The sequence below is a fragment of the Hemicordylus capensis genome, chromosome 7 (assembly GCF_027244095.1).
Source record: "Hemicordylus capensis ecotype Gifberg chromosome 7, rHemCap1.1.pri, whole genome shotgun sequence".
NCBI classification, from domain to species: Eukaryota; Metazoa; Chordata; class Lepidosauria; order Squamata; family Cordylidae; genus Hemicordylus; species Hemicordylus capensis.
Window position 1 is genome coordinate 11,120,017 of NC_069663.1, and position 21,585 is coordinate 11,141,601.

Sequence of the window (21,585 nt, forward strand, 5' to 3'; positions counted from 1 at the left end):
CCACCCAGATGATTACCAGCTGCTGCCAGTAGTTTGGAGCGTGGGGTGCTGGGACATATCGCCCCAGCTCCAATAATGCACTGCCTGAGTGCGCAGTGCATTATGGGGAATTCCCCCCCCCCCGCCGCCCGGATCTCTGCAAGCAGCCATGGCTGGCAGATGATCACAGAAATAGGTTTAAGAAAGTGCTCGCTCTCCAGAGCTCATTTTGAAGAGTGGCTGCCTCGGTGGGTTTGCTGCCCCAGGTGCCGCTGGGATCAGGCCCAATCCCAGCAGCACACACGGGCAGGCAAAACCAGGCTGGGCTTCCTTAGCCTGGTTTTACCTGAGCCTGTGAATAGCTTCTGTGAGTTCTGCCTATCTTGATTCATCAGCTGGCTGTGTGCTGGAAGAAGGGTTGTGGTTCATCTGTGGGGAAACTGCAATTTCCTCTGTGCTGGAAGGTCCTAAATATGCCCAGATGACCTTGCTGCTGCGTTGGGCTCTTGTATTGACGCGGGTGCTTGGGAGGGAGAAGGCTGTAGGGGAACAGCTCGCTGGAAGCTGTGGAAATGATGAGGCTTCTCTTCCGCATCAAGGCAAGTACAACCACCTCTTGTTGATCTGCTTTGCTTGTCAGAGTATCTGCCGTGTGATCAACCCTATAGGGTGGTTGGTGTACATAACTGATCACCTGGTATACTAGAGTTAATTGGGAAACTAGAGCGGGGCCTGTTGGCTGGGAAGACAGGGCTGGGGAGAAGTGCTGGTCTTGTTTGTGAGCATTAATTGTCCCCTTTGCTAAGCAGGGTTCCCCTTGGTTTGCCTTTGGATGGGTGACCACACGTGAGCGCTGTAAGAGATTCCCCTTAAGGGATGGGCTCCTAGCTCATTAGTAGAACATCTGCTTGTATGCAGAAGGTCCCAGGTTCACTCCCTGGCAGCATCTCCAGGTAGGGCTGGGAAAGAGACTCCTGCCTGAAACTTTGGAGAGCTGCTGCCAGTCTGTGCAGACAATATGGAGCCAGATGTTTAAGCTAAATGCCCTGCAGCTCTCTTTTTAGTGCTACAGTTTTGTGAATCAAAGTTTGTACTCATCATCTGACGACTCGATGGCTTCCTGAGTTCCTAGGATAGGGAGCAGTGGGGGCAGTCTCCAGTGGGAGATGGTGGCCAAAACAATCCGGAGTAGCTGGGGAGGAACAGCAAAGGCAGGGAACATAAGGGGCAGGATGAAATCAGGTCACCTTGGTCCAACATGTGATGAAGAAAGTCACACTTTTTTTCAGACCACACAATATTATGTGGCTTTACTTTTCCTATCGGAATCATGTTTATGAACTTTGTCAAGGAAACCTGGGAGTCTTGATGATGGGTCAACTTGGTGATGGGTCTTGATAATGGATACCCAGGTAGAGAGCTGGTCTTGTGGTAGCAAGCGTGGCTTGTCCCCTTAGCTAAGCAGGGTCTGCCCTGGTTGCATATGAATGGGAGACTTGATGTGTGAGCACTGGAAGATATTCCCCTCAGGGGATGGAGCCGCTCTGGGAAGAGCATCTAGGTTCCAAGTTCCCTCCCTGGCAGCATCTCCAAGATCGGGCTGAGAGAGATTCCTGCCTGCAACCTTGGAGAAGCCGCTTCCAGTCTGGGTAGACAATACTGAGCTAGATGGACCAATGGTCTGACTCAGTATATGGCAGCTTCCTATGTTCCTATGTAGAATAACTGAGACCCTGAGGAAAGTAAGTGTGTGTACACATACTGTAGCCATACCAAGAGGCAAGTGCTCGATTCTTGTTCACTTAAAAAAACCCCAAAAAAACATGTATAGCCCGCTCGTCCTCCAAGGAGCCCAAAGCAGTGTGCATGGTTATATTTATCCTCACAACAACCCTGTGAGGTAGGTTAGGCTGAGAGATACGTGACTGGCCCAAGGTTTCTGAGTTTCTTTCCCCTGAGAGATACGTGACTGGCCCAGTGAGTTTCTGGGCTGAATGGGGATTTGAAGAACTCCGGTCTCACTTGTCTAACCACTACACCACACTGGTGTGCTTGCGTGCCTGTCTTCTTGAACTGTTACCAAGAGGTAATCCAGACTAAGTTAGTCATGATCTTCCAACTCTAAAATCCTACAGTTTACATCTGTCAGGCCGCCATCTGTTAGGGCTGTTGTAGCAGATACCTGCACTGAGCAGAAGGTTGGACTCGCAGATCTCAAAGGTCTCTTCCAGTTCTACAATGCTACAACCCACTGAAATTCATGGAAGCATTAAATCCCATGACAACATCTGCAGACAGGATGCTTTGAGAAGGCTTTTCAGGAATGCCGAGGAATCTTAAAATATAAAATCTCCCACTGAATAGCATCTTCAGAACCCGCAATATTGTGTTCTAAGCTTCATGAGAGCCTGTGGAAAGACTCTGAACCTCTTGTAGGTGCAGATGTTTCAGGCCTCTGCTGTCTTCTGCAAAGAGCAGGACATTCCTGCTCGACTAGGGGACTTTCTGGATGACTTTAGGCCAGTTACATCTCAGCCTTAGAGGGCTGTTGTGACAATAGCATAGGAAGCAGCCTTAGACCAAGTCAAATGATTGATCCTTCTAGCACAGTACTGTCTACACCAGGGCTGCTCAGCTTCAGCCCTCCTGTAGATGTTGGCCTACAACTCCCATAATTCTTGCCTATTGGCCACTGGAGATTATGGGAATTGTAGTCCAAAAACAGCTGGAGGGCCAATGTTGAGCAGCCCTGGTCTACACCGACTGGCAGTGGCTCTCCAGGGTTGCAATCAGGAGTCTCTCCCAGCCCTACCTGGAGATGCTGCCAGGGAGGGAACTTGGAACCTTCTGCATGCAGATGCTCTACAGGCCCCTTCACTTTGAGAGAAGGCATTGATTCCCCTCCTCACCTCAACTGGCTTCATCAAAGGAGCTAGATAAATATGGTGCAGGCCCAAGGCATCTATAGCCCAACACCCTGATTCACACAGGGGCCCACCAGATGCCTCTGGAAAACCCACAGGCAAGAGATGAAGGCATGGGCTCACTTCTGCTGTTGCTCCCCTGCAGCTGGTATTCAGAGGTATCTTGCCTCTAATGGCTTACAGCTACCTCCCCCCACCTTTATCCAAGGGTGAGGAAAGGAGATCACCACCCATAATTTACTTTCATTCATCCTCCCCCCCCCCATAGGTCTTGCATGTGTATCTTTATCAGCTATTTGTAGTATTCCTGCCTGCCCCAACCATGCAACCATTTAAGCAAATTCTGAAGCAGTTGGTTCCTCTTCATCTAAGATACAAATTCACATCCTGTTTTGGAAACCACCTAAAAGGCAGACAAAAGGGTGGTGATGGTTTCAGAGAAAGGAATGTGCAGGCCTTCGTGATGGAAAGCCTTAGGATGAATGATGGCGGGATGCTTTCCCTGGAGCTGGTAGGCTCTTCCTGTCCCCCATCTTGGGGGTGGTTTTTTTTTGGCCAAAGTGTGCATATTTGTGTGGACGGGGTTGACAGAATTTGGAGTACAGCAACATCTATCTGCGTAGCGATATGTGGGCTATCTCATCTCTGCTTGGCAGCACAGGCCAAGCGGAGATGAGATCAATATTGCCCTGCTCCAGCTGCTGCTTGTCTAAGGCCAGGCTGTGCTTCATTTTGCTTTGTTTCTAAAGCCCCCAAAGTTCATCTAGGTTCAGTAGCAGCTCATCCGAACAAGCCAGGGGGGCACGAAATGAGGTGCAGCTGCCTCTGCTTCCCGGCAGCTCTGTTTGCTCCTCTCTCTCTCATCCCACTTCGCCCCCGTCTTATGAGAGCCCCGTTGCCTACAGGCTGGGCATTTGTCAGGTAGAGCTGTGTGGGCTGGTCAATGATTAACTAGCCTGCACAGATCTGTCTGACATATGGCCAGCCTGCCAGCAATGTGGATCTCATTTAATGCTGGGGAGGAATGGTGTGGTGGCGGGGGAGAGGAGCAAACAGCAGCTACTGCCTGCATTTGTGTTTAAAACAGACAAAACAAGAGCACATATTCAGAGTCTCTTCACAGTTCCAGCACAATTCATTTCTTGGGTGAAATGAATGCACTGCACTCTTGCTAAAGAAAGTCAGAAGTGCCTTGCATCTAGCATGCCACTCTTGGCAAGGTCTCAGCAACCAAGACGTGTTAAAAGGCTTGCCAGAAAGTGGGACAATGGCCTTCTGAGGAGTGCCTTCCTCCTTCCTGTCTAAGGGCCTTTCTGCACCCTGTTATGGGATTCAGATGCCTTTTTATTTATGTTCATCAAATCTTATATTCTACCGTTCTTCAAAGTCATAGCTGCCTTATACTGATTCAGACCCTAGGTCCATCTACACTGACTGGCAGCAACTCTCCGAGGTTTCAGGCAGGAGTCTTTCCCAGCCCTTCCTGAATTGAACGTGGAAACTTTCTGCATGCAAAGCAGATGTTCTACCATTGAGCTATGACCCCATCCCCAAAGGGGTGGCATATGTATGTGACCACACCACACACACCATATCCTTGCAACTGCCCTGTGAGGTTGACTGGGCTGAGAATGAGCAAGCAATTGGCCTAAAGTTGCTCAGTGAGCTTCATGCCTGCGGGAGATTTGACCCAGGATTTGTCCCATTTCTGCTCAACACTTTTATCCTCTATACCACACTAGATCTTATGCATCTGCTGTCATCTTGGCTTTATCATCTGGGAGCCCCTGGGGTGAAGCCATCCTCATTGGGGCCTTTTAAAGCTGCAACAGACTGACTATCCAAATGGAGAATTCTTGCTGCTGCCAACTTTCTCAGCTGCTCCTTGTAGGATGAGAGGGACAATACTGTTGGAGCAATAGCCCAGGCATCGACAAATCCACTTGCCAGCTCACCAGTGGTGAGTGCTTCCAGCCCTCTGACGAATAGACCCTGAGGTCTCATTGCTGCTGCCATTTTTGATGAGTGAACACTGTAAGAAATTCGCCTTAGGGGATGGAGCCGCACTGATAAGAGCATCTAGGTTCCAAGTTCCCTCCCTGGTGGCATCTCCAAGATAGGGCTGAGAGAGACTCCTGCCTGCAACCTTGGAGAAGCTGCTGCCATTCTGGGTAGACAATACTGAGCTAGACCATTTACTGAGCTGACTCTGTATATGGCAGCTGCCTATATTCCTATGTAAGGTCACGGGAAGGGGGTGTTCATCTCCCGTGACAAAAATTCACTAGGCAGAGAGAGTTTTTCTTCTCTCTTATTTAATAAGTAACAGTTTCATTATTAAGAATATTTATATAACACTTTTCAACCAAAAGAAAAAGTTCTCAAAGCAGTTTACATAAACAGATATCTCCTGCTGTGGTGCTTGGGGAAATTATTTGGGTTTAAAGCTCCATATATGTTTTGGGGAGTCACAGAAGATAGACCTGAACAGAAGCATGGTGCCCAGTTCTTGTTCTTCAGAGTCCTAATTCTGAATTGTCAGATGTTTCCTGGCTATACGTGGTGGCTTCTCTTTTTGGTCTCTGCTGGAGGAAGCCGCTTTGCTGGGAAATGATTCTCCTCCTCCTCCTTTGCGGTGCCTTTTGAGAGAGCAGAAGTCACCGCAGCTTCTTCTAGTGACCTCCCCAAGGTTTCCTTTTTAAAGAGCCCCTTCTTGCAGGAGGTTTGCGGTTTGAGCATGCACTTGGCTTGTTTTCTCAGCTGAGGGATGTGTGTTTAAAATGTCGTGCTTCTTTTTGCCCCCTGAAAGCCGGCTGGTAGCTCCTTTTCTCTGCACATAAAATCGATCTGGCCATGTTTGCTTTTATGTAAAGTTTTTGTACTTTGTGTTTTGCTGGTCGAATGACTGTAGCAATAAAGATTTGATTTGAAAATTGATCTGGGCTTCTTGGGCCTTTGGGGGAAATGTACCCTTCAGACGACATCCAGATAAGCTGGCACTAAGTTCTTTTCTTGGGCACCCTTTTCTGCCACAGACTCTATTTGGGGGAAATTGCGCACCCTCTAACATCATGTATGTTTTTCAATGCCAAGCAGCTGTGGCCGTTCATCTGCTCCTCAAAGGAAGGTAGCAATCAAAATACACAGTATAACGGTAAATATACTAGTTGCTTCTGCTGTTTCCAACTACGCCATCAATGCACATAATGTAGAGCCAGTGTGGGTGTGATGGCTAGAGCCAGGGTGGCCCTGTCATGAAGCAAAGTGAAGCAATGGTCTCAGATGGTAGACTGTTGGGGTGCCAGCAGGGTGGCAAAATCCCTCGCCCCAGATGTTGCCATAAGAGCAGCTTTTTAGGAATAATCTAATCCTTTCAAACCCCGCCCCCCCAAGTCCTGCTATGCTGCCTGATCGTGGCGGGAGGGGGATGTTCCTGGGAGGGATGAGCAAAGTACACCTGCAGGTGTACTCCCAGTAGGGTCATGCAAAGCGGTGGTGGATAGCTTCTGACTTGGGATCGACCATCAACAGTAAAGGATCCAGCAGTCAAGAAATTCACCTCAGACTAGCACTCGGTAGGATTGCAATGAAGGCCTTGGAAAGGATATTTAGATGCCGTGATGTGTCTATACCTACAAAGATTAGAATCGTTCGGACAATGGTTTTTCCCATGATGACACTCTATGGATGGGACTTTGAAGAAGCGAGATAGAAACAGTATTCACACTTTTGAACTTTGGTTCTGGAGAAGACGTTTGAGGATACCATGGACAGCCAGGAAAACAAACAAATGGATCCTAGAACAAATCAATCCAGAATTTTCACTCGAGGCACAAATGACCAGGCTCAAACTATCATATTTTGGACACATCATGTGAAGACCCAGCTCCCTTGAGAAGTCCATCATGCTGGGGAAAGTTGAAGGAAAGAGAAGAAGAGGACGACCAGCAGCAAGTTGGATGGACTCGATGACGACAGCAATGAATGCACCACTGAGAAACCTTAAAGGCCAAGTTGACATCCTGAAGACAGATCATCCTGGAGAGAATCTATCTATGTCATCGCTAAGAGTCGACACCAACTTGACAGCACTTAATCAATCAATCCTTTCAAGCTTTGCAAGGAGAGTTTTTCAAAGCTTGTAAGAAGCACAAGGAGAGAAAAGGAGGCGTCTGGCAACCTCCCCTCCTCCCCATGCATTTTTTTTAAAGCTTGCAAGTGATAGACTGTACCACAGGGACAAGGCAGCACACCTTGACTTGAGACCAGGGAGACTTGAGTTCAAATCCCTGCTTGTGAGGTGGTCTGAAGCCAGTTTTGTTCTCTCTCGCCCTAACCTACTTCACAGGGTTCTCATAAGCATAACAGGTGGAGTAGGGGGCACATACATTGCCCTGAGCTCTTTGCAGGCAGGGCGGGGTAAAAATGTAACACATAACAGTCAAGAAAGATTGGGCTCTGCCCCAAGGAGCTTACTGTTCAAATGTTGGAGATTGTGGAAGGGAGGGGAGGGGAGGGGAGAGAAAGGGACAGATAAGGCCTGAATGTGAGCAAATGTAGGAAGTTGACTTCAGGCTGGTATCAGTTGAGGACTAAGGGAATGCAAGCCAGGTAGAGAAGGGATTCTTCCTTGGGTTTAGCACCTGTTAATGCAAGATCCCAGGATGAATTCTGCCAGTCTAATCTGAAACTTTTGGCCGTAATCACAGGTGGTGCTGACACTAACTGACTGTGCCTCCTCCTCCCACCCCCACACTTGGGCAACTTTAATGTCATATTTCCATTTAGTCAGTTGCAGGCAGCAGGGGAAATTTCTGTTCATACGGTGCTTTTCAAAAGGCCTGTTTTAGAGGCTTAAAAATAAGTGCTGTACCATGAAGCTTGACATTGTTGAAGGCCACACCATCAGTTGCTTAGCTGTCTTTCCTCAGAAAAGGAGATCCTCAAATTGATTTAGGTCTGACATTTCCCCTCCCCACCTCACAACCTGCACAGCCAACACAAACTGTTCATCACTTAGTTTCTGACTCATTCCTGTACCCCCACTCTTTCCTCTCCAGATGTGGGGTGGAGGGCGGCAGGCGGGGCAGGTAGAGAAGAATGTCCACTTGCTTTCACATAAATGCATACAGACGTTGCATCTTCCCAATGGCTAGGGGGACAGGTGCATTTTTCATGCACTAGTTTTCTGCATGATTCCTCTCTTGCACTCTGTTCAGTGCATCTGTGAAGCTGCTTGGCATCAGAGATGGAGTTTATATCATCTGGGCACTTTCTAGATTAGACCCTACAACGGGGTCATGACATCTCTCCTAATGTAGATGCTTCCACACTTCCTGGGTTGTGAGACCACAGTCCCTACGTTGTCAGCAGGGTGCCGTTCACATTTCAGATGCCTTGTTTTGGATTTTATCGCTGCAATTTATTGCTATAACGTGCATCACACGTTTAGTGCTATATGTGCATCACGAAACTTTTGCTGTATTTTCCTGCTGTAGGGTTTTTTTATTCTGGGCGTTGTGAATTCGATCCTGCCAAGCATTCTACCACAGCTGTAGTGGGTAATCAGGAAAGTGCCCTGGGTAGTACCAAAAATTCATTTAAAATCACCAAGACCAGATACTGGTCATCTAATTAATCTCCTTACCCGGTCAAGTGTGCCTCACCCCCTTTTTAATGCATGCAATGCACACACTTCCTCTACTTGCCTCTTGCCGTGAACATGGTAGTGTCCTAAAAGATGCATGTCTATAAACATACCTCCACTTCAACAGTAGGGCAGTTCACACGATCAGCTTTAGGGTAGGAGAAGCCGCCTACCCTAATTTGGGAGCTGGGGGTGCTCCCCATTTTTGATCCTGTGTTAGATAACAAGTTTGGATGCAGGGAGCTTGGATCATCTGTCGATCCCAGATTCCATTCCCAGCTTCTGATTTACAAGGTAGACAGGAAAATAATCCTACCCAACTGGGGTTTGACTGATGATCAAGCTCCCCGCATCCGATCTTGTTTTTCTCTAACACACGATAGAGAATCGGGAGCACGCCCAGCCCCCCAATTAGGGTAGGAGGCTTTCCTTACCCCAAACAATGATTGTGTGAACTATTCTAGTTAATGGAAGACCTTTTTGTCTACTCAGGCTTTTGAAATTTTAAGTTTTGATCTGATTTTAACTGATTTTTTTAAAAGTCTTTTAAATTGTTTTGTATTGTATTTTCTTCCCCTCCCCACCTTGTGTCTATTATGATTTAATGTGTTGTGTTTTTTTAATCTTGTATTTTAACATTGTTCAACATTGTTTAATAAACATTGTTTATGTTTAACATTGTAAGCTGCAGATGATGACTGGCATTCTCCGTGTGGTAGCTGCAGAGAAAGTAGGCCTGCCACAAAGTGTGAAGTGTCAGTGCTCGTGATAATTTGGAATAGTGTTTTGAGAGGAGGAGAGCTGGTCTTGTGGTAGCAAGCATGACTTGTCCCCATAGCTAAGCAGGGTCTGCCCTGGTTGCATATGAATGGGAGACTTGATGTGTGAGCACTGGAAGAGATTCCCCTGACGAGATGGAGCCGCTCTGGGAAGAGCAGAAGGTTTCAAGTTCCCTCCCTGGCTTCTCCAAGATAGGGCTGAGAGAGACTCCTGCCTGCAACCTCGGAGAAGGCAAGTCTGGGTAGACAATACTGAGCTAGATAGACCAATGGTCTGACTCAGTATATGGCAGTTTCCTATGTTCCTATGAGAGAGTAGAAAGCAGGTCTGAGTACAACTTGGGTTCCCTCTTTGGAACCGAATTTGGTGTGGGCAAGAGTTTGCTATATATGTAGTTACTCAAGTTTGTGCCTGCAGTCATGTGGACTAGAAGTTTTTTAAAAAAACAAAGTAAAACTTCTCATGGCATATTTAGTTCCTTGTCATTAAGTTAGAGGCAGTGGCGCAGGGAGGGTGTAGGCAGCCCGTCTTCAGGACAGCTGCCCTCCCAACGTGATGGTGCAGTAATCCAGTCTGGAGGTGACCAGCAGATGTACCACTGTTCTGAGGTCGTCTAACTCAAGAAATGGACGCAGCTGGCGTATCAGCCGAAGCTGATAGAAGGCACTTCTGGCCACTGTCTCAACCTGGGACACCAAGGAGAGACTTGGATCCAGAAGCATCCCTAGACTGCGTACCTGTTCCTTCTGGGGAAGTGTGACCCCATCCAGAACAGGCAGATCAAACTCGTCTCTGGAATTAAACGAGTTTAAAGAAAATGTCGTTTGAGGTATTATGGATGACCTGCTCTGATGACGACTTTTTTGTTGTTCTGCAGGCAAGACGGAATATCACTTGGACGGAGAAAGAGTTGAATTCTGCGGATGAGGTACATGTCACAAACTCTGCTTGGGAAGATCCTTTCTTTGCATTCATATTGTGAGCAGATGCTGGGAGTTGGGCAGAGTCTTGCCCCCTGCACAGGATTTGAGTTGACCTAATGTGTAGGCCCCACATTATGTACAATGTAATGTGTACATTGTAGGCTGTTTCTTTCTTTCCGAGGTCGTGCTGTCTTTGTATTAACAATACTGTCTGAGCCAGTGGTTGAAGTGCAAACACCTGGTGCATCAGTAAGGAGGATGAGAAAGAGGGCTTTAGATGTTCACCAGCAACTTCATCAGAACGCCCCTTGCAGCCTCAAAGCCAAATAAGCCTCTTTCCTAGCTCCAGGTTCCTTATTTGACAGCGCACCTGCATGAGCAGCCGGAATAAGGAACTGGTGCTTTACCTCCCACTAAACTCCAAAATAGACTTTGGGCAAACCCCACATCATACACCCCCATCCCCAGAAGACTGCCTGAGATGTGCAAGCATTCAGTCTGGACCGCAGTGGGTGTGGGCAGCATATATGCATCGCTAGGAACTAAGGATGTGTTGGGCATTATAGCCCCAGGTAAGGCTTGGGTTACCCCAGATCCTTCTACCCAGGTGACCAGGAGATTATCCCCTAGTGTTTCCCCACCTTCCTCTACGCCCAGGGCTCACTTGGATTAGGGGGGGGAAAGATTGGGACACACTAGCCCCCACCCCAGGAACAGCAACTGGCCCTCTCCATCCCCAGTACAGCATTTCTCCAGCAGCTGTTGCTGGTGTCTTATCTTATGTTTCTTTTTTAGATTGTGAGCCCTGTGGGGTCAGGGAGCCATTTTATTGTATTTATTTTTTACTTATTTATTTATATCTATGTAATATAGATATAAATTTGAACTTTTTGTTGAAAAGCGATATATAAATATTCAGCATATTCATATTGTGCAGCCTGGGCGGGGAGCTGTGTGTGTGTGTGTGTGTGTGTGTGTGTGTGTGTGTGTGTGTTCACTCCTCATACACACCCCTTCTTTTTGCTTGTTCCCATTTCCTGCTCCACATATATGGATTTCCATAGTATAGTCCACAGATTCTCAACATTGGGTCCCCAGATATTATTGGATTTCAATTCCCATCATCCCCAGTGGCCTTCAGTTGGGTATTATGGGAGTTGAAGTACAATAACATCGGGGGACCCAACATTGAGAATCTCTGGATAGTCTACTAATCCCTGCACCCCTGCAAAGAAGTATACCCTTTCTTACCCTAGATTGGACTGTTCATTCCTTGGGGCTGAGATTTTTCACCCTGTAAGTTGTCTAGTGGTGGTGTGCTCTTCCTCTGGCCCCAAGAAGGAAGGAATCCTCTTCAAATCTCGAAGCTGGACAGCCATTTATTTTGGCCCCGGGGCATTTCTGTGTGCCTTTTCCATCTGCTCTGCCGATAAATGGATGTGAGTGTGGGAATGGGGAATCTGTATGGTGATCTACTTGACAATGCATGCCTGTGGTAGTTCATTTTATAGAATTTGTTACCGCAAGATATGGTGATGGACACCTGCTTAGAGATGACTGTAAAGGGAGATTAGATGAGTTCATGGGGGAAGTTAAGTTTGTCTGCGTCTTCTAGCTATGATAGCTGGATGCAACTTCCAAGGTTCACAGGTAGTATGCCTCTTAAGTATCAGATGCTTGGACTAAACAGGAGAGAGCTATTTGCCCATACGTTTTCTGTTTCTTGGCTGGGATGTTGGATTAGATCAGGGCTGCACAATTTTGGCCCTTCAACTGGTTTTGGACTACGTCTCCCAGCATCCCCAGCCACAGTAGCCAATAGTCAAGGGAAGATGGGAGTTGTAGGCCAACATCTGCAGGAGGTCCAAAGTTGTGCAGCCCTGGATTAGATGGGACCTTGGTCTTGTGTTCTTAATAAGCACAACATTTCCTGAACTCAGAAGGCCATAGAAGCATTCTGCTTCAGTTTTAGGGCCTGTAAAAAGAGGCACCACTTGAATCTGGGGCAGGGGGTGTCAGACGTGGTGTGCCCAGACTTCATTTATTCACTCTAATTTAAGGTTTGGGGTGCCAGTAATACATTGTAATGTGAAAGGCCTCTCTCTATATACTATTAAACTATTGTACATAAATTAAATAATGTTTTCTAAATGCTTAAGAAGCCCAATTTAAAATGTAGATCTTACCAGTTTAGTGTGATCCAGTATAATTCACGAGTATGTTTCAGTTGTCTCTCGGTCTTGAATCTAGTGAGAGCTCACAATTCTAATATAATATGTAGAAGTGATTCCCAGTCTAAGCTTTCTTTCTGGAGAAGCAGAGTGTCTGAGAAACTCCCACTAATAACGCCCAGCTCTGGATATAGATGTGATGAAATTCCAGTGTCCCTTTCTGGACATCAGGGAAAATATGATGTCACGCAGATGAACGGCTCCTTCTCAGTTCAGTGGGGCAGCATCCTCTCAGGGGTCAGTGTGAGTGCCACTCAGTCACTCTGCATGCCACTTCTGGCACCCATACCATAGGTTGCCTATCTCTGGGGATTCCCCAGACAGCAAATTTACTTTGACGTTCCCCGGAAATGCTGGGTGTGCATTCACACATCAGGGGGATTTACCTCAAAGTCCCTGTGAGGTATCGGGGAGCACTCCATACACGATTCATTTTTTCCCTGCACATTGGAGCTTAGCCTGAAGTCTCCCCGTGTGAAAAAGTTCCACTTTCTATGGCAGCTTTTTGAGATGCTTCGAAGTTCCCCGATGTTTCTTCTGAGATGTATGGAGGAGCCATAGTGATAGTGACTTTTTCCTTTACATTAAAAAACAAACATACATTGCTGGCTGAGCTTGCGGAATACCAACAATCCAGAAAAGCCTCTTCCACCCAGTTACCCTTCCATACCCCATAGCAAAATTAAAGCAAACATACAAGTGTAGGTCATATACATCAAGTATCATTTTTAAGAGAAGCTGAATCTTGGATGTGAATGAAAGTTTTTAGAAGCCCATGCCATGCATGCACGGTGTTGGGGTGGGGGGAGAGGAGGTGTGGCATCCCACCTACTCTACAAAGCCATTGGCCAGAGAGAGAGACCCGGAAGAAAGCAGTATGAACGGTCCATGGGGGGGAAACGGAAAGGAACAGAAGGGGACACCACATCAGAGCAGCCCTTTGCGAACACCCCCAGAATTGTTATTTCAGCTTCAGGCTGCAGCTTCTATGCAACTATTGATTAGTTGCGTAATCCTGCAATTAAACCTGCCATCTGGGAAAGCCCTGGTCTACTGTCGAATCGTGAAGCTAGCTCACAGTGCACCAGAACAGCCTGCCTTTGACTGCACAGCCATGGACCTGGACATTTGCGTTGGAAAGCAAAACCTCAGCTGTGTCACCAAGGCCCATCGCTGTGCAATCCAAGGTAGGCGGTTCTGGTTCCTTTTGATCCAGCCCTGCTCTTGAGCATTGGAGACAACCGGTCCTGTCTTGATCATACATTTTGCCCACACTTCAAGGGTCACTTGAAACCGTATGAGCGAGTGTACCATCTGCAGCTGCCTTCTGGAAGATTGCTGATATTTTTAAGCCTCTGACGGATTGCCAGCCAGCACAGCTGTTCATCAGAGCTCCCCACTCTTGTGCTTATTGTGCTTATTGGAACACTGGTTGTGACTTTCTGCTCTCTTGTGTTGGCAGCTCTGAGTGCTGCCGTTTGAAGACACTAGTACATTGTAGCTCTTTATTGAATCGTCCCCAAAGATGATAAAGGATATAGAAGAACAGAGTTCTTCTTTGGGGAGGACTGAAGAACTTTTTTTTTTAACCCTCTTTTGCCGAGTAAAGCGGGGGGGATGGACCCTAAAAGGATATTGTCAGGGATATGGCAAACAGGAAGCGGGGTTGGTTTTATGGGGTTTTACTGCAACGGAGAGTGCTTGGGCAGGCCGGGGGAGGCACAGAAGACAGTAACGAAGGAAGCTGCTGTCTATAAATTCAGACCCTTGGTCCCTCTCGCTCAGAACTGACTACGCTGACTGGCATTGGCCCTCCAAGGTGTCAGGCAGGAGGTCTCTCCTGGCCCTTCCTGGAGATGCTGCCAGGGACTGAACCCGAGATCTTCTGCCTGCAGTCATACAGGTGCTCTTGGGTGTCACCCATCCAAATGGCAGGGCAGACCCTGCTTAGCACAAGGCCTGCTCAGCACATTCCTCCCAAGTTGTGAATCCTCTAAATCTTTCCTTCCTTTTTGGAAGGCACATGGAAGTGCTTCTAACTCCAACCCTGGCGGAGCCAGCCGAACAGCCGCCCGTGTCCCGTCCCGCCAGTGGTTTCACCAGTGATGTCCTGTGTGCGTGACATCACACATGCACGGGGGCGTGGCCCAATCTCCAGAGGGCCTGGCCCAGCCCTCCTGAATGCATTCCCATCAGGTAGCAAGGTTGGAGTGGGCCCAGAGACAAGATTTTAAAATGGGCTGCCCCCACTCACTGAAGCTCAGCTCATGAAGTACAGAAATCTTAAATGAGGCTGAGTAGTGGTAACAAAAAGCATAGTAAAGTAAGTGTGTGTGTATGTGTGTGTGTGTGTGTGTGTACAGATAGATAGATAGATAGATGATGATGATTACATTTATATTCCGCTCTTCCTCCAAGGAGCCCAGAGCGGTGTACTACATACTTGAGTTTCTCTTTCACAACAACCCTGTGAAGTAGGTTAGGCTGAGAGAGAAGTGACTGGCCCAGAGTCACTCAGCTAGTTTCATGGCTGAATGGGGATTTGAACTCGGGTCTCCCTGGTCCTAGTCCAGAACTCTAAACACTACACCACGCTGGCTCTCTAGATAGATAGATAGAACACCTATGTACCATAATAGATAATCCTCAATTATTTTTAGAAAGGTTTTGTAAATTGTGGACGATGCAAGTCATTGAATGGTACTAGAGAAAGACATGCTGTTCTGGTAGCTCCAGGTCTTAACACTCACATCAATTTCGCAGGATGAATACAACTGAAGGAAGCCCGGGCAGGTGCACGGCTGGGGGAGTCAGTCATGTGACTTGCCTCTGCTTCCCCCCCCCAAGGCAGTGGGCCCCCAGACAACTGTCTCCCTTGCCCTATTATAGTTACGCCCCTGATTCCCATTCTCTGGAGGGAGAGGACGCGAAATAAATGCTGCTGTCTGGGAATGTATTCGGGATGGCTGGGGTTGACCCTCCACAGAGATCAGGCCATGTCCACGTATGCCTGACATCCCACGCACAGCCCTTCCCCTTGGCGGCCCGGGTTCTTTGAACCTTATCACTCAGTAGTAGCTCCGCCCCTGAACGACGAACATGTCAATAATGGCCCTAACAGCCAAGAGAGTATAGGATTCCTTCCCGCGGGTACTTTTGAAAGAGGGTGGGAAGTCAGGGGCAGGTCTCCCTGGTGGCATCTAACTCGCCACACCCCACCACTCTTGGTTGGGCTGCCTTAAAGACAAGTAGCAACGCTCTGTCCATCCACATGCTGCACTGATGTTTAGCAGGGTGGAGCGCCAGGGGCTGTAGTCCAGTGTGGTCAATCCCAGGTCGAGTGTCCCTGCTCTAGGAACTAGACATCTTGCTGTGGAGCAGGGTGCTCTCTCCTTTTTCTTTCTAGATCGGTGTGTCTATGTATATAACCCCCCAGATTTATTTTTATTTTTAAATTGGCAAGCTCTAGGGCAGGGTTTCTCAACGTGTGGGTCCCCAGATGTCATTGGACTTCAACTCCCATCATCCCCAGCTCCAGTGGCCTTTGGCTGGGAATTATGGGAGTTGAAGTCCAATTACATCTGGGGACCCACACGTTGAGAATCCCTGCTCTAGGGTATAGTGGAGGGGGGACTCCCAGGGACAGAGCACTGGTGCTTCTCGGCTTCTCTGGCTTTCAGGGCGGGCATGCGAGGGGCGGCAGTCAGGGAGAGCGCCCGAACCTCAGCATTTGCCATTGCACGGCGCTCTGTGTGTGTCCGTGAGCACACATCTGTGCCGTCTTTCCTCCCCCAGCAAGGAATTGCCAAGGGACTGGCAAATCTGGGATCGCTTGGGATGCTGCAAGAAGCTCGTCTGAAGATTCTGCATCTTCCCCCTAGCAAGTTACCTTTCAGCCCTGATAATGGGACTGTCCGGCCTCTGCCCCTTGGCAGTTTGTAACGCCCGAAGCCACACTGTGTCGGGTGAGGCTGGCTAGGAAGATCCAGATCTCCTGAGCAGGGGAGAATGCGGAATGGTCGGGGTCTGTCGTAAACTAACATCAAGCCATAGTGAGTTTAGAGGAGAGGCTTGACTCTTGAGCCGAAAAAATGAAACTGGGACAAAGAAGCTGAAAGTCTAACCACAGCTGTGTTTTGGTTCTAGGAAGGGCAGGAAGGGCTGTTTTTCAACCTGCTTTGCTTTAAGGCTCCGCCGCCTCCACACTTCCGGCTGGCTTCACTCCTGCCCCCTTTGTCGGTAGCTAGTCCTCTGTGCAGCAGTGGCTGCTCCCGCTGCAGGTGCATCTACAGCCACCAGCCATGTTCCGGTAAGGGGGGGGGGGGCCTGGGCCGCTGGGGGCTGGAGATGGGCCGCTCGGACTGGGACGGCACGATGGAGATGACCAAGGCCCACCGGTTCCCTCGCCTCTTTGACGTCTTCGCACTGTGGCTTCATGGGAAACGCCGCGCAGAACCCTGCTGCCTGCCGCCCCGGCTCCCCCCGGGCAACGGGGGCAACCCGGTCAGTACTTCAGCCTGCCTGTCTTAGAGTGGCAGGCTGCTCTCGCGGTCCTTGCTGGTGGTATCGGCCAGACAGCTTCATGGATGGTGGTTCTTTCCCTCTTTGGGCAGTTCTCCTCCAAGGCCGTGCTTGGCTGCATTGCAGATCTCCAGGCCATGCCCTGTATGCCTGTAATCGGTTGGGTTGGTCCAAAGGGATGGTCTGAAGGCACTTGATTCGGCCTGGTGGAAGGTAAGCAGGTTTGGTCTAGTCAGTGCCTGGGTGGGAGACGACTTGGAGTTCAGGCAAGGCAGGTGGGACATCTGTGTAATGAATTGGTGTGGCTCCCGTTAAATATAGAGTAGTGTGTTGCCCTGATGGACAGGGAGAGCCAGCATGGTGTAGTGGCTAGAGTGCTGGACTAGGAGCAGGGAGACCCGAGTTCAAATCCCCATTCAGCCATGATACTTGCTGGGTGACCCTGGGCCAGTCACTTCTCTCTCAGCCTAACCTACTTCACAGGGTTGTTGTGAAAGAGAAACTCAAGTATGTAGTACACCGCTCTGGGCTCCTTGGAGGAAGAGCGAGATATAAATGTAGTAATAATAATAATAATAATAAATAATGATTATAATAATAGGTACGTTGTCATTTCTACAAACAGATGTGAATCTTACATCTATATATTTTTTAATTTATTGTTAAATTTGTATACCGCCTTTCATTAAAACAATCTCAAGGAGGTATACAAATCCATATCTCATACTATAGTAGTATGTTAAGCCAGAGACCTGGAAATGCATGCACTAAAGCCAGGGGTTCTCAAGCTTGGGTCCTGAGATATTGGACTACAACTCCCATCATCCCCAGCCACAACAAATAATGATGATATATAAAATATGTATGTCCCACCCCTCCAGTACAATACTGCTCTGGGCAGCTCACAACAGTAAAACAATAAAAGTAATATGAAATTTAACGCACAAGAAGACACAATGCAGAATTTGAAAAGCCATCAGGTTTTTAAAACCACATTTTAAAAGCCTCTCTAAACAAGTGAGTTTTAAGTTCTGTTTTAAAAACTCTTAAGGGAGGGAGCACGGCAAATCTCTTCGGGGACAACATTCTAGAGCTGGGGGCCACAACCGAAAAGGCCCTGAGTGGCCTTCATGGCTGGGGATGATTCGAGTTTTAGTCCAACAGCATCTGGGGACCCAAGTTTGCAAACAACTGCACTAAGCACGTCAAATGTTACAAGCAGAAACCTCTAACCAGAACACTGTGCAGAAGTGATAAAATGTTTTTTTTCTGGAAACCATGATCTCTGTCGTAACATCTGTGGCACTGGTAAGAATGTGGTAGATTGTAGCACTTCTGAAGCGGAAGTCAAGGGTCCTACTTTGAGAATACAGTATTCTTAAGGTGCTGAGTCTGCTCTCGGTCACATCTAGAGGCTAGTATGTGACCATCTGATGCTGGGCTGTGTAACTTCAACTGTTGGGACTAAACTCCCATTATCCCTGACTATTGGGTGTTGTAGCTGTGGTTGATGGGAGTTGTAGTCCAGCAGTCCTGGTCTGATGCTGCGGGTTGGTTGTCTGTGGAATTTGGCATCCTTTTTTAATGCATTTGTCGCAATCTGGGAAGGAGATTCTGTGTATGAGGGTGTTTCTGTGTATGGGGTGTTATATTCATCCCAAAGGGCTGGTTTGTATGGATGACTGTAATGTCAAAATGATTGCATGTATGTGGGGCTGAGCATTCACCAGTAGAAAGTCTGTCTCTTCCCAGCACAACTCAAATTGAGTTGATTCATGCACTCAGCTGCATGAATCAACCCCTGGAGAAATTGAGTGGTTTATATGATATAAATTTGATTCTATGACCTATACACTTCATGCAAATTGTCAACTTTATTTTTGCAGAAAGTGTATAGTACTCTCCCCTCCTTAAGGGAGGGGTGGTAGCTCAGTCGTGCAGCCTTTCCCTGCAAAAGCTCCTGGACATCAACAGATAAAGGATCTCAGGAAAGCAGGGATTCTTTCAGGGAAAGCAGGGAAAGAAAAGATTATCCTGCTTGATACCATTGACTATTACAAGTCAGAAGAGTCAGTACTCTGCTGGATGAGCCAATGGTCTGACTTGTTACAAGGCAGCTTCACAGGACCCAGCAGTCTGATTCATACAGTCATTTGAATCTAGGTTTAATGTGGGTTACCAAAACTGACGTCATTGTGTGAACCCACACCAAGGTGGGGAGTCTCTGGCCATAAACCACCTTGGCATCAGTTCACGCAATCATGTCAGTGCTAGTAAAGGTAGTGTGTGCCATTGAGTCAGTTTTGACTCCCGGTGACCACAGAGTCCTGTGATTGTCTTTGGTAGAGGAGGGGTTGACCATTGTCTCCTCCCACACAGTATGAGATGATGCTTTTCAGTATCTTCCTATATCGCTGCTGTCTGATATAGGTGTTTCCCATAGCCTGGGAAACATTTCAGCGGGGATCCGTACCAGCAACCTCTGGCTTGATCATCAAGTCATTTACTAGCTGCGTAACCCACATTAAACCTAGATCCAAATGACTGTGTGAACTGGGACGACTTCTGAAAAGAAAGATTTCTTTATAAGTGACACTAGGCAGAACTTACAGTGCGCCTTGTTTTGGGGCGAAAGGGCAAGGAGAGCTACAGTAGCTTTCCACGCATGCAACTTCAGAGTCTGATTGGCACTTTTGATTTTGATTAAGTCGGTCTCCCATCTAGTCAGAGCCTCCAGCCCATGCAAGTTACAAGCCTTGGCATTTCCCTGAAGTGAGGAGAAGTGGTGGGAATGGGGGTGGGTGGGAGGTGGCCGCGGCTGCCAAGGCACCGAGACTCGAGTTGCTACGGAACAGAACAGCTCCCCAAAGCGGAGCAGATGGCTTTGGGGAAGGCGGTGTGTGTGTGTGGGGGGGCTCTTTGCCTTGCCTGCGCCAGCCGCGTCAACTGTGTGTTGTAGCAAACAAGGGTGTCTGCCATGGTGTGGCGGGGAATGTTGGCAGCGCAAACATTTGCTCTAGTTGCCACCAGCCAAAAAGCAGGGGAAGTTGGTGGCAAAATAGACAGCAGCTCTTGAGGTGGGGGGGGGGCCGCGGGGGAGAGCGAGAAAACAAGCGTATGGTCTTGGATGAAAACAGCACGGATCTGCAAGCCAGCCTGCTGCTGCGGTCTGATAGCTTTGCTGCTACAAGGAGCCGAACACCGGGCAAATACAAGACTCCTCCGAGGGTACCCGAAAGACTAACGTCTTTGCAGCATAAGCGGTGGTTGGCCAGAGACCTGTTTTGTCAGATGCCGGATGTGTTTATATATAAACGTGATGCACAGAAAAATGAGGGGAGGATGTTGCAGAGAGGACCCGAAGGCCCAGCTGTACTAGGGGGTGGGGTGGGGGGGGAGGTGTGCCCTCTTGTTATGCAGAGCACAAATGCCAATAGAATCCAGTCAAAAGAAGAAAAGATCCTGCTAGTCAGAAGGCTGAGGGGCAGGAGTTTAGAGTGGGGAGGAACCTTGGAGGCTGTCTAGTCCAACCCACTGCAGGGATCTGTTTATAGCAGGGGTTGGGCAATCTTGGCTCTCTAGCTATTAAAGTTGTGCCAACTCCTGGAGACCACAGAGCCATTGGGTTTTCTTGGTAGAATACTGGAGGGGTTGACCATTGCCATCTCCCGTGCAGTATGAGATGATATTGCCCCTTTCAGCACCTTCCTATATTGCTGCTGCCCGATGTAGGAGTTTCCCATATTCTGGGAAACACACCAGCGGGGATTCGAACCAACAGCCTCCTGCTCTCTAGGCAGGTTACTTCCCCACTCCAGCTATTGCTGAACTACAATTCCATTCATCCTACTTCTGGTTTATAGCACCCCTAGCAAAGGGCCATCTGGCCTCTGTTTGAAAACTCTGTTTGGCAAAGGTTTGCCTGCCGTTGCATGAGGCAGACGGTTCCAAGGTTTATTCTGAGCATGGTCTCCTACAGCACAAGCAGTGGGTACAGCCCATCAGTATCTTGTCACTCCTGATTTTTTTAATCAGAAAAAGATGGAAGGGGAAATTAGAATGAATAAAGGTGGGGAGGGAAAATAACAAGGGAAGGAAGGGAAAATGAGACGCGCCAGTAGGGAGGAAGCAAGAAAACTGGAGGGGACTTGCAAAGAATCAGGGAGAGTTTAAGGAAGCCTCTAATACTTTTTGTATAAGGTTTTAAAGATTGAAAGGAAACTATATCTACATTTCCCCCCTTTAAAAAAAAGAAAAGAAATTATTTACTTCCTTCTAAAGGAAGTATTACTCCATAGGCCCAGCGCTGCACAAAATGTGTCCAACTACATAAGGGAGGAGAGCTGGCCTTGTGGTAGCAAGCATGAATTGTCCCTTTTGCTAAAAAGGGCCCATCCTAGTTTGCATTTGAATGGGAGACTACTGTGTGAGTACCGTAAGTTATTCCCCTCTGAGAAGAGCACCTGCATCCTTATATGCAGAAGGTTCTGGGTTCGCTCTCTAGCATCTCCAGATAGGGCTGAGGGAGGCTTCTACCTGCAATCTTGGAGAAGCTGCTGCCTGTCTGTGTAGACCAGGGA

General features: G+C 48.1%; 1 protein-coding gene across 7 annotated transcripts in view; it reads left to right on the forward strand.

Annotated features, from left to right (window-relative positions):
- Positions 1-21,585, forward strand: part of RPS6KA1 (ribosomal protein S6 kinase A1) — a 145,473-nt gene that overhangs the window by 79,027 nt on the left and 44,861 nt on the right. For 5 of the 7 annotated variants that reach the window (XM_053268338.1, XM_053268332.1, XM_053268336.1 and 2 more), the window contains one exon: positions 10,208-10,258. The exons of 1 other annotated variant lie outside the window; for it this stretch is intronic. Coding sequence is in view for 2 of the 6 variants with exons in the window: in XM_053268332.1 (XP_053124307.1) it covers positions 10,208-10,258 (51 nt within the window). In the remaining 4 variants the exon portion in view is untranslated. Of the gene's footprint in view, positions 1-10,207; positions 10,259-16,820; positions 16,988-21,585 lie in introns of those variants that run through there. One more of the 7 variants, XM_053268333.1, reaches the window with a different exon arrangement.